General features: G+C 31.9%; 1 protein-coding gene across 1 annotated transcript in view; it reads left to right on the top strand.

Moving 5' to 3' along the window:
- Positions 1-12,830, top strand: part of LOC114331675 (acetylcholine receptor subunit beta-like 2) — a 158,825-nt gene that overhangs the window by 6,250 nt on the left and 139,745 nt on the right. Inside the window, exons 2-3 of the mRNA XM_050643136.1 lie at positions 2,583-2,776; positions 9,516-9,625. Of these exons, the coding sequence (XP_050499093.1) occupies positions 2,583-2,776; positions 9,516-9,625 (304 nt within the window). The remainder of the gene's footprint in view (positions 1-2,582; positions 2,777-9,515; positions 9,626-12,830) is intronic.

The following is a 12,830-nucleotide window of genomic DNA, read 5'->3' as shown; positions in this document are numbered from 1 at the left end:
GTATTTAAGAGGAAACAGTAGCGATCAACAGGTAGCCAAAACGCGTTCCAAGATTGCGACTGTAATTTTGAATATTTTTTTGACATATTTGGCACACGTATTCGTAATATAATAAAGAATGGTGGTACAGAGCCCAATTTGAAAAATATATTAATATGTGGAAATTACTCTGTAATTAAATACAATATTAAAAAAACGAGCCTGTACCGCCATTAAGAAGAACAAAAAAATACACTTTCTTCAAATAAACTTTTTTATCCGATGCCTAGATTTTGTGTCATTTTGGATCTACTAAAATTTTTTATTTCATTAGTAGTTCTAAAATGACACAAAATCTAGGCATCGGATAAAAAAGTTTATTTGAAGAAAGTGTATTTTTTTGTTCTTCTTAATGGCGGTACAGGCTCGTTTTTTTAATATTGTATTTAATTACAGAGTAATTTCCACATATTAATATATTTTTCAAATTGGGCTCTGTACCGCCATTCTTTATTATATTACGAATACGTGTGCCAAATATCTCGAAAAAATATTCAAAATTACAGCCGCAATCTTGGAACGCGTTTTGGCTACCTGTTGATCGCTACTGTATCACCTTAAGGCTATGGGTACATAATTCGCAAATATTTTACGTGTATCCCTACTTTTTCTGTCTTTACACGGCAAATTACGTGTAGTAAAATTCACACTGGTATGGATATGTAAACATTACTAGAATGTCATTCTACTTGAAAATGTCATCATTAATTTAAAGAGATGAGTTTTGAATGTTCTTGGATAACTGTTATTTTTATAATTGGAAATTATTAATTCAGTTAATAAATGTGATAATTATTTCACTATCTATGTATTCAGTGATTGTAATAATTTATTTGTACAACAAAGACTAATACTCAATCGAGAAAAGAGGAAAAGTGTTAAAGTGATTTTTTAATAATATATTGTTATGGAACGCTTACAATTTTGAACATCTTTAACAACAAAATACTTGGATCACAGAATATATTATCCTGATGTATTCTCTGCTTGGATCTTCAACAAATAATACACAATAAATAACTTTTTATTAAATTCACGTCTAAAATCAATTATTTATCAAATACACTATATTTCAATAATATTTAATCAATAACTCAACATATTTCCGATGCAATGTCAAATATTTAAAATTGTCACTGATTGTCAGTGTCTGACTGACAATATATTCTGACAATATTATATTCGGCTGAGTGTGTTGTAAGACAAAGATAGATTTGGAAAATATTACCACGGCATTGTGTTCATTTTTTTCGAATCCTGAAAAAACCAATAAATATTTTTGAAAAATTTAAACGCAGAATGAAAGACTAAATTATTACCGAGGGCCGAAAGTCCCTTAGAATAAATAAAAAGTTTATTTTGAATGATATATTTGAAATTAAAAATCACACTGAATTTTCTCTTAGTTTTTCACCCCTGTAACTTATTAAAATAAACATTATAGATGTTCTCAGGGACTTTTGGCCCTCGCTAATAACGTGATTTTTCATTCTGCGTTTAAATTTTTCAAAAATACTTATTAGTTTTCTCAGGATTCGAAAAAAATGAATCCCCATTTGAATAGCATTGCAGCCGAAAATACGTACCGATCCTCTTAAGGGATTTTGCGATTTTTCGCAGTGTTAATCATATTTTTTGATATCCATACAAACTGAATTATTTTTTTAATTTATTTAGGTTTTATGTGTTAAAAAAATTACACAGTGCAATTTTATCCTGCTACCTCCCTTCTCTACTTCCTAAAACGTCATTTTTTTTATTGTTTTTTTCGATCGGTTGCAGTCAACTAACAAGTTTCAAAAAATTCATACACATAGTTGACGCTTTTACAAAATTCGTCTATTTTATAGAACCGTAGATCGAGTGTACTTAACCAACAATGCATCATTTTTTTTTTTCGAAAATATATTAACTTTATACGTTTAACAGGTATATTTTTTTATTGTGTATATTTTGTCAACAAAATATATTTCTGTTATTTTCCAGATATTTCCGTAAGGTGAGCCGCTTTCAAATTTCAAAAACTGTTATTTTAGGGGTTTTGGGAGATTTCATTTTATAGATTTCAAAATAGATCAAATTCAATTTTTGAATGTCCTAAAGGACTCATTTACTTTAAATTGTAGAAAATTATAAAAAAAATATAAGCTATAAAAATTGATTTGATTTATTTTGAAGTCTTGTGTGAAGGCGTCCTACACACAACCTACGAGTTTATAAGAAATAGACAAGATTTTAAAAGCCTCAACTATGCATGTGAATTTTTTGAAATTTTAAAATTAATTGCAACCCACCGAAAGAAACATAAACCCAAAAAAAGACGTTTTCGGAGGTGCTAGGGGAGGGGAGAGGAGGTGGTGGGCTAAAATTGCGCTGTCTTATTTTAACATATAACCTAAAAAAATTTAATTCTGGGGTGTAAGCATTTTGCGTATCTTAATAGGGGGTACATATTCTTAGGGTTTTTAAATACAAATCTGAATATTTTTCTGATTGTGTCGTTATTTGAAACATTTTATTGCAAATTTTATTGTTGATTACAGCTATCAAACATATTGAAGCTAACCCGGACGCTAAAAGGCTCTACGATGATTTGCTCAGCAACTACAATAGGCTTATTCGACCAGTTATCAACCACACCGAAACGCTCACCGTTTGGCTCAGTCTCAAATTATCACAACTCATAGAGATGAATCTGAAGAACCAAATAATGACCACTAATTTGTGGGTTGTTCAGGTAAGCACACACTAAATTGTTTAACCTATTTTTTCTATGTTTTACTACAAGTTTCTTTATGGTTTTGGCGTAAAGTTTGTAGGAAATTTTTCTTTTACCAAAAATAACACTTTTTCCGATGATCAGCTGTTTTTTTTTAACTAAGTTAATGGCACTGGCGTAGCCAAAAGGCCAGTCATGTTTTCTTATAGTTTTATCAACCATTGCTTACTTATACTTACATTTATATACGTGGTACATTGAGTGACAATAATTTGTATACAATACAATATTGGTATGTTAGTAAATGCCTAATGATTTTGTTTGCATATTTTTATTATTTTTTATGTATTTTTTTTTGTTTTTTTTTGGTTTTTTTTAATTTTTTTATTTCTCTTCGTTTTATTAGGATTTATGTATTTTTTTATTGTTTTGTTTTTTTATATTATTATTATTTTTTTATTTTTTAGTACATATTTTATTTTGTTGTTTGTCTTTTTTATTTATTTTTTTAATTATTTTTTCGGTTTAGGCTAACAATGAAAAAATTTTTTTTGTCTGTCGCAATACTGCTTACAATGTAATGTTAGTAGATTTTACATACTGATATATAATACTATAAATACTATTATCCTCTAATGTCAATAGATTTGAAATATTTATTGGAAATTTCATATTGTAAGATATTAAATTTTGATAAAGCTTGTCAATTTCTATTTTTTTTTAAATAAAACATTCTAAAATAATATGTTGTAAATCGGCAATTTCATCACAAAGACATTTATTATTATCTAACAAACCTATTTTACATTTATACACGGGAAATAAGGCATGATTACAGCGCATTCGACTTATAATCCGAATAATTGAACGATTACATATATTCTCAAACCATGGTTTGTCCCTTATTTTTGGTTATATATTCTTAAAAAACTGTCCCTTCTCTCCTAATTCATATTTTAGCTGCCAATTTTCCTTTAGTTCCTTTCGAAAAATTGGAATAAAGTCAGATTCTGGTATTTTTGATCCGAGTATTCTTCCATTTTTCGCACCATTTTTTGCTAAAGAATCCACTTCTTCATTTTCTTCTATACCTGAATGGGCTTTGATCCATGAAATATAAACTTGTTTTCCCATACTTAATACATTGTGATACAATTCCAAAATATCAAGAAGTATATAATTTAAATTAGGATTTAAACAAAGGTTTTTAAGTTTTTCTACAGAACTTTTAGAGTCTGTGAATATAACAAATTTATCATCTTCTTGTTCTAAACACATACTAATTGCTAGTTTTATGGCAATAAGCTCTGCACTGAAAATTGACAACATTTCTGGTAGTTTGTATATTAACTTAATATTTTTAGAAGGGTAATAAACGGCACAACCAACTCCATGTTCCGATTTCGATCCATCAGTATAAATTTTTCCATACTCCTTCCACTTAACTGTACATTCCCGATAATGTTCTTTTTGTATAATATCACTGTTTTGACACAAGTATCTAACATTAATATGAGTCTTTACTGGATATAGAAACATTTCATAGGGATAATTCCATAAAGGGATACCATTGGATTGATAAAGTTGTTCATATCTGTGTATATTGGTAATAAAACTTTCAACTAATAACGGTGTTTTTTTCTTCTCCCAATATTTAGATGTCAAAACCATACTGGCTAAACTGGATATTTTAGCCAACACCTTAGATTTCTGTGAACTTAACTTTAATACGAATTTGTCAGACAAAAATCTTCTACGCAGGTTCAGTGGTGGTTCACATGTTTCAGCTTCCATGACGTCTATAGGCGTGCTTCCCAAGTATCCAATACTGAGTCGAAGACATTTGTTTTTTATTTGATCTATTTTTTTAAGATTTGATTCCGCTGCTGAATGGTAAAATAAAGAACCATAATCTAAAATAGATCTGACAAGTGTTTTATAAAACAGTAACATTATTTTTGGATCTCCTCCCCAGGAGGAATGACTGAAAGTTTTTAATAAATTTACACTATTTTCTGTTCTTTTGATTACATAATTTATGTGTTCTTTCCAATTTAATTTACAATCTAAAATTACTCCTAAAAATTTAATAGAAGATTTGTAAGGAAATACATATTTTGATAACTTTATTTGAGAAGGACAACGAAATCTTTTTCTTGTAAAAGTAACTAATACTGATTTTTCTTCGGAAATTGATAAGCCATTATTGAAAGTCCAATTGTCTAAATTTTTTACTGCATAATTAAGTTGCTTATGGCCTATCTCAATGGATTTGTGACGAGTGTAAATAACAATATCATCGGCATATTGCAAAATAGATACATTTTGTGGGATGTCAACAATTAAATCACTTGAATAAATTAAATATAATATAGGACTTAATATACCACCTTGTGGCAGCCCCATAGATGTTTGTCTGCATTCAGAGAATGAGTTATTTTCTCTGAAAAATAGATTTCTGTTGTTGTATAGAATATATACGTGTTTAGCTAGACTTTGAGGAATTCCCATTTGACACATTTTTAAATATAATATATCTAATTTTACGTTGTCATATGCCCCTTTTATGTCTAAAAATAAAGCTGATGTTGACTGGTCATTGGAAAGTGATAGTTGAATATCTGTAACAATATTGGCCAGGTTTTCATATGCCGATTTTTTTTTTCGAAACCCAAATTGAGAACTATGAATAAGGTTATTAGATTCTAAAAAAAATTCTAGTCGTGATTTTATCATTCTTTCATATGTTTTTAAAACACATGATGATAAAGAAATGGCCCTATATGACGATGCTTGATTTTTTGGTTTTCCTGGCTTAAGTATGGGAACTAAAATATAGTTTTTCCATTGTGAAGGTATGTCGATTTTATTTAACCAAATATCGTTTAGTAGATTTAGAAGCAAAATTTTTCCTGGTTTAGAAAGATTAAACAACATAGAATAATGCATATTATCAAAACCTGAGGCTGTATTGGCAGACTTTTTAAATGCCATATCTAATTCTTGTTTTGAAAACTGATTGGTGAGATAATTGACACTCTATGATGTTCTGTCACCCCTGGACAGTCAAGAAATATTGGATCAGGTGATACATATGGAGGAGTTAAAATGTTATGAAATTCCGCTCGCCATTCTTCTTGATCTGATTGAGTTTGATTAGAGATTTTGCGATTTTTAAAGTTATTTACCTTTTTCCATATAGTCTTAAGGGGTATTGATCTATTGAGAGATTTACAATAATTTATCCAGCTATCTTTTTTAGTTTGCTTAAAAGTTTTTTTTGCTATAGCATCAGTTCTTTTATATTCTAACAAATTATCTAATGTGGGATTATTCATATATTTATGAAAACTATTTTTTCGTTTCTGTACTAAATACTGGCATTTTTCATTCCACCATTGTTTATTTTTATTTGAACATTGATTGGATTTAAATTTAGGTATAGAAAGGTTTGCTGTGGTTTCTACAATTTGTATAAAAGAATTGTAATCACCAACTTCTGTTTTACTAAACTGTTCATAGGACTCCATATAATATAGATCCCAGTTAGCCTTTTTAATATTCCATTTTCTACAAGATAATGATTTATTAATTTTGGGAGACATATATATTTGTGTAATGCATGGAATATGATCAGACCCGTAAAGATCCTTCAATGTTTGCCAATGTAGTAAATGTTTTATACAAGGAGAACAAATTGTCAAATCGATAGCTGACTGAGTTTGTAAATAATTTCCTATAAATGTAGCTGTTCCATCGTTTAGATAGACAAGATTATTTCGATCTAGGGCTTTCATAAGTGTTATGCCGTAGCAGTCTGTGTTTGGCCCACCCCAAGCAATATTATGCGAATTAAAATCTCCTGTAAAGATTACAGGTGGCTTAAAAGAACTGAAGAATTTATCCCAAATATGCAAAGAAATTTTAGTTTTTGGTGGAACGTATAGCGATACAATAGTAATATTTTTTTTATCATTACATTTTACAATAATGGATATTTGATTACAATTAGGTAGGAGAACAGAGATCGGTAGTTCCGTATACAAAAGTTTCGACTTAGTAAGGATGGCCGTTCCACCACCACTGCGGTCCAAACGGTCATCCCTCACAATATTGTAGCCTGGAAGATTAAAATATTTATTGGATGTAAATCTAGTTTCTGACAAGCAAGCTATATCAATGTTTTTCTCATTTAACAAATATTGTAAGTTTTCTTTATTTGAATTTGCCGATTTAAGATTCCATTGACAAAGAGTTATCTGATCCATGTTCAAAAAGGTTATTTAAACTAGCTTTAATAATATTTGTAATTTCGTTTTCTTGTATATCGAATTTATTTTTGCTCTTTATTATATTTATGGTTGATAAAACTATCTGAAAAATTAAGTTTGAAATTTCATTACCTTCGTTTTCTGAATTATTTTCTTTTTGGATATTGGAAAGATATTGTTCTGTGCTCAAAATTCCTCCTTTTTTAAACGGAAGGTTAACTGAACTAACAATGGACTGGTGCTCTGACAATGTAGGATCGGGAGATAAAGGATACGATCTTTTACTTTTTTTTGGAAAGCTATTTAATTGTGCTTGAGAATATGAATGTGGATTTGATCGTTGAGAAATGGGTCGCGTATTGGACTGGTACGATATTGGTGGAAATGACTTGGACGATGTAGACGGTACATGAACATTAACTGAATTTAATAATGAATTTTGATCTAGATTAGAATTAACTATTTTGTTATCAATTGTGGTTGTAGTTAAATGCTTAGATACTATATCAGCGTAACTTTTTTAGGAACACTACTATTTGCATCCTTGAAGGAACAATTTGACTGTGACATAATTTGTTTAATTTTTTCTTGTCTATTGTATTCTGGACATCTACTAAAATCGTTTGTAAAATGGTTTCCATTGCAAGAAAAACACCTTACTGTAACTTCTTCTGATGAGCAGGTTACTGTGTCATGATTCTGAGAGCATTTCAAGCATCTTATTTTAGAACGATATTGCTTACCAATATGTCCGTAACGATAACAATTATTACACATTACAACCCTTTGTTTATAAACTTCTACTTCGTAAAGAACCTTATTTATTTCTACATACTTAGGTAGAGTTTGACTTTTGAAAGAAACCAAAATGGTACTTGTGGGTATTAATTCTATTTCGTTATTTGAATTTTTTATTTTTCGATTCATTCTTTTAACAAATTCAACTTCAAATTTACGATGAAAATCTTAGGCCCTAATTTTATTTTTCAAATAATCAACTGGTAAATCTTTATCAATGTGTCTAATAATTCCCAAACGAAATATTAAAAATTTAGGAATGTATGCAGACAAATTTTTATTTTTTAAAATGTGTGATTTTATTAATATATTAGCACTTAAATAATCTTTCAACAATACCCGAATACGATTTTTCCCTATAGACTGTATTTGTTTTATTTTATTATCTAATTGCGGATATGATGTTAATATTATTTCTCCAATTTTTATTGCATTTAACTGCCCTGTATAATTATCCGTATTGTTTTCAATATAAATTTGAAAAGGAGCCGTGTCCGTAGACTGATAAAAGAATGTTGTTTTATCTTTTTTATCGTTGTCATTAGAAACCGATAAACTCGGTGTTGGATTTAAACTTGAATCTACAAACTTTTCTTTCGATACAAACTGATTTTTGTTGTTTTGTTCATTTGCATGTTTATTTATTAAAGGAGAATCTATAACTAAATTTAAATTATTTGAACCACTTATCTGATTTACAGGATCTATATTTTCTCCAGGATCTGGTTGAGCAGGGGGTTTCCCCTCAGTATCCACCTCCATATAAATGCACTAGGAACTCACAATATCCTTATAACTCTAACTATATTTATTAAATAATAATTAATATTACTACTACACTATTAATAATTGTTCTATACTTTAACGATGTTCTCACCTACGCTGTTGAAGTACGACTGGATGATCAGCTGTATAATCTAAAATTTTGAAAATATGCTACAAAGAGACACCTAGAAACGATAGATATAATGAAACAACTTTATTAAGACAAAACATTACAATAGGAAAAATGAAAGATTACCCATGAACGAAAGTATAAAACACGCTGCATTTTACTGTCAACGTGTTACAAAAAAAAAATGGCCAACACAAGTACATGTAATACTTATGTAAGCTGTTCTTATAGTGCTGGTACTAGTTCAATATTTTCTGGGACATAGAAAAGATATGTTTAATATGATCGCTCATGGGTAATCTTTTATTTTTCCTACTATACTTATTCTGCTGTTATACGGATGTGTAAACAGGCTAATGACGCTGATAATAAATAATTCTAAAATTTTAGCTAGCGAAACGATATTTCCCAGGAAAGGATATTACCCCACCCTTCAAGCCGCTAGCAAGAAGAAGAGGAGACGTAGGAGTATATATCCAGCTAGCTAAGCCCTGTCAGGCAGCGGAGTGGGTCGGAGTTCTTTTGACCCAAAATCAGATGTAATAATGGGCGCCAGTCGGTTCCAACCGACTTCCCCTTGGCTAAAAATATTTTGATCATGAAGTGCAAATTTTAGACTTCCAAACTAGTCGAAATCATTCAATAAACAGTTTCTGACCCAACCCCTTTTCCGTCCTTTTATCTTAGTAGTTCTTACATTCTCTGCAAAATAGTAAACTATACAGTCATTATCTTCAATTTCTTCAAATCGTTAAACAATATCTTTTCTGAGTTGTTTTTTTTTTTATTTCAGAAATGGTATGACTATAAGTTGAGGTGGGATCCTGAAGAATATGGAGGAGTTGAAATGTTATACGTGCCATCTGAACATATTTGGCTGCCCGATATTGTACTATTTAACAAGTAAGTGTATAATAAATACTTAGTGAAAATAAATTTATTTTTACTACGGTTAAGTTTAGACTTCAATATTATTAGACCTAGATCCTGAGTATCAAAAAAAGTTGATTAATAGCAAGCAAAAAAGTAGAATAAAAGAAAATTTGTTAATAGCTTAACGGTGTCTAGTCGGACAAACTTTGTTGTATGGGAACACTAGAAGAGGGGAAGTTTTAATTGTTTTAGTTAACTGAATTAATTAAAAATTTGGAACGTCAGACTACGAAAACGTTACCATGTATTTTGTCGGACAGAACTTCCAATTGATTTGTTACCATTTCATTAAATTCTCATGCAAAAATCAAACTGGTGTTTATCACCAACTGGGCATTGTAATGAGTAGAACACGAAGAACATGTCAAATGACAGGAATCATGTTAGTTAGTAATAGCAGTCTGATTTTTGCATGAGAGTTTATTGAAAGGGTAATAAATCAATTGGATGTTCTCTGGCGTTCTAAATTTTTAAACTGTTCTACAATTAAAACTTCCCCTGTTCCAGTGTTCCCGTACATCAAAGTTTGTCCGACTAGACACCGTTAAGCTATTAACAAATTTTCAGCCCGCTATTAATCAACTTTTTTTTGGTACGCGGGATCCAGGTCTATATAAGAAAACTAATTGTAGGTAATAATATTTTCTTGGTTTTCAATAAATAGTTTAATTATTCTATTTATTCTATGATACGTGCATTCTGAGAAGAAACATTAGAGAGAAATGGGTGAATATAACACAAAAAATGTATAAAGAAACGGAGGTGCAAATAAAGTTAGGAAGTGAAATAATAAAAACAAAAGCCTCAATTGGGGATGTCGTCTATCGTCTATACAGAAAATTAGATTTTCAAAATATGGTATAGAAAATGAGGAACAATAGGCATAAGTAACAAGAGAATATATTACATACACTACTTTTCGCAGAATTTTTTCTGCGACACACAAAATCCGCAATGGTTTATCTCAAAACCAAAATTATCCAACGCGAAGTCAAACCCGGAAAGCCATAGAAATTACATAGAGCTTCGGCGGAAAATTCAATATAATCTAATTTCTTGCTACCCATAAACTGTAAGGATGAAATGCACTGTTATTTTAACTTTGCACGAATCTCTAAACTCTGCACGGATTTCTTTTTAACCGGTTGTTCCATTTTGGATCGCTGAAGATTTAATCCCCCACCAACTTTTCGTCTTCAATCCTGACGCCCCGGAGGAAGTGTAATGGTCGACATGATGTCGTGTATTGCCCGTCTCCAAAGATCTCTGTCGCTGGTCATTTCCTTTAATTCATGCATAAGTCTTTTGCATATTCCTGTAATTTTATCGATCCATCTTGTTGGGGATCTACCTCGGAATCTTCGGCCTCCCACCTTTCCCTGTCGAATGAGTCTTTCCATGTTTTCTATGTTTGCTCTCATAACATGTCCAAAGTATTTTAATTGTTGGAGATGTAATTTACTGGAGAGTCCTTGGCTAACTTCTAGCTCTCTTAAAATTGAATTATTTGTCCTACGGTCGGTCCAAGGAAATCGTATCATTCGTGTCCAACAGAACATTTCAGTGGCATCTATCTTTCTTCTTTCGGATTGCCGCAGGGTCCAAAATTCACATTTGTAGCTCACTATTGGGAATATTAAGCAGTTGATCAACCTCATCTTTAACGCTCTTGAAATTTGACAGTCCTTCCGTATTTTGGTCATTTATGCTGTGGCAGGCAACTTTTGCTAGATCACATCTACGTTTAATCTCTTCCTGTAATGACCCTGTCTTTGTAATCGATGATCCCAGATATAAGTATGAGCTCACAACCTCAAACCGGTTAATTGTGGTTGTGTATGGATGAATGTTGTTATATATCTTTGTCTTTGTCTTTGATATGTTTAATTGCAAACGAAAACTTTCGTTTTCGACCAGTCGTATAAGATCAATCAGCTCTGCTTGAATATTTGCAAGAAGGGCTGTGTCATCTGCGAAATATTGGTCGTTTATTTTATGACCATGTATTGAGATGCCCTTTTCCCATCCTTTAAGCGCTCTTCTCATAATGTGCTCCCCATGTAATATATTGAATAATTGTGGAGATAGTACATACTAGGGCAGTCCGATAAGTACTTATGGCGCCACTATCGCAAATGAAGTGTACTGTCATTTAATGCGCTCTCGTAGACTGTAGACGGTTAATGTCAAAATTTCAGCCAAATCGAAATTATAGTATTGTGAGTGCTTGTGAAAATCAACGTGTCCGCGGATTTTAATAAAATGGAAAAAGAGCAATATCGGTCGGTGATTCGATTCTTGTTTTTGGAAGGGAAATCACGCAGCGAAATCAAAGATAGCTTGGATACTGTGTACAGTGACTCTTCTTCTTCGATGGCAACTGTCAAAAATTGGCTTAATGAGTTTCAACGTGGACGAACGTCGGTTTTTGATGAGCCACGCGTAGGTGCCCCGAAAATGGCTACCACGGAGAATAGCGTGACAAAGATCCACGATCTTGTATTGGCAGACCGCCGACTGAAGGTGCGCGAGATAGCTAACACAGTAGGCATCTCAAAAGACTGCATAGGTCATATCCTGCATGAAATTTTGGGTATGAGAAAGCTGTCGACGCGATGAGTGCCGCGTTTGCTCACTTCAGACAATAAGCGCAACCGTGAGACCACTTCAGAGCAGTGTTTGACGCTATTTAAGTGTGATTAAAAGGAATTTTTACGTCGTTTCATAACCGTCGACGAAACATGGATTCACTGGTATACACCAGAAACCAAGGAATACTCGAAAAAGTGGACAGCACCCGGCGTATGTGCTCCGAAGAAGGCGAAGACTGTCCAATGGGCCGGAAAGGTGATGGCCATCATTTTCTGGGATTCACAAGATGTGATCTACATCGACTACTTTGAGAAGGGCAAAACGATCACAGGGCCCTATTATGCCGAATTATTGGGCCGATTTGACGCCGAATTGAAGAAAAAACGACCTCATTTGGCAAAGAAAAAAGTGCTCTTCCACCATGACAACGTACCGGCTCACACCTCCGCCGTAGCCATGGCCAAATTGGTCGAATTGGTCTACGAACTGTTGCCTCACCCACCGTATTCTCCAGATTTGGCCCCGTGCGACTACTATGTGTTTCCAAACTTGAAAAAACACTAGCTGGTCAGAAATTTAAGTC

This window comes from Diabrotica virgifera, chromosome 2, assembly GCF_917563875.1.
Source record: "Diabrotica virgifera virgifera chromosome 2, PGI_DIABVI_V3a".
Classification (NCBI taxonomy): domain Eukaryota; kingdom Metazoa; phylum Arthropoda; class Insecta; order Coleoptera; family Chrysomelidae; genus Diabrotica; species Diabrotica virgifera.
The sequence above is the reverse complement of the archived record's forward strand: the minus strand, read 5'-3'. Positions and strand labels throughout refer to the sequence as shown.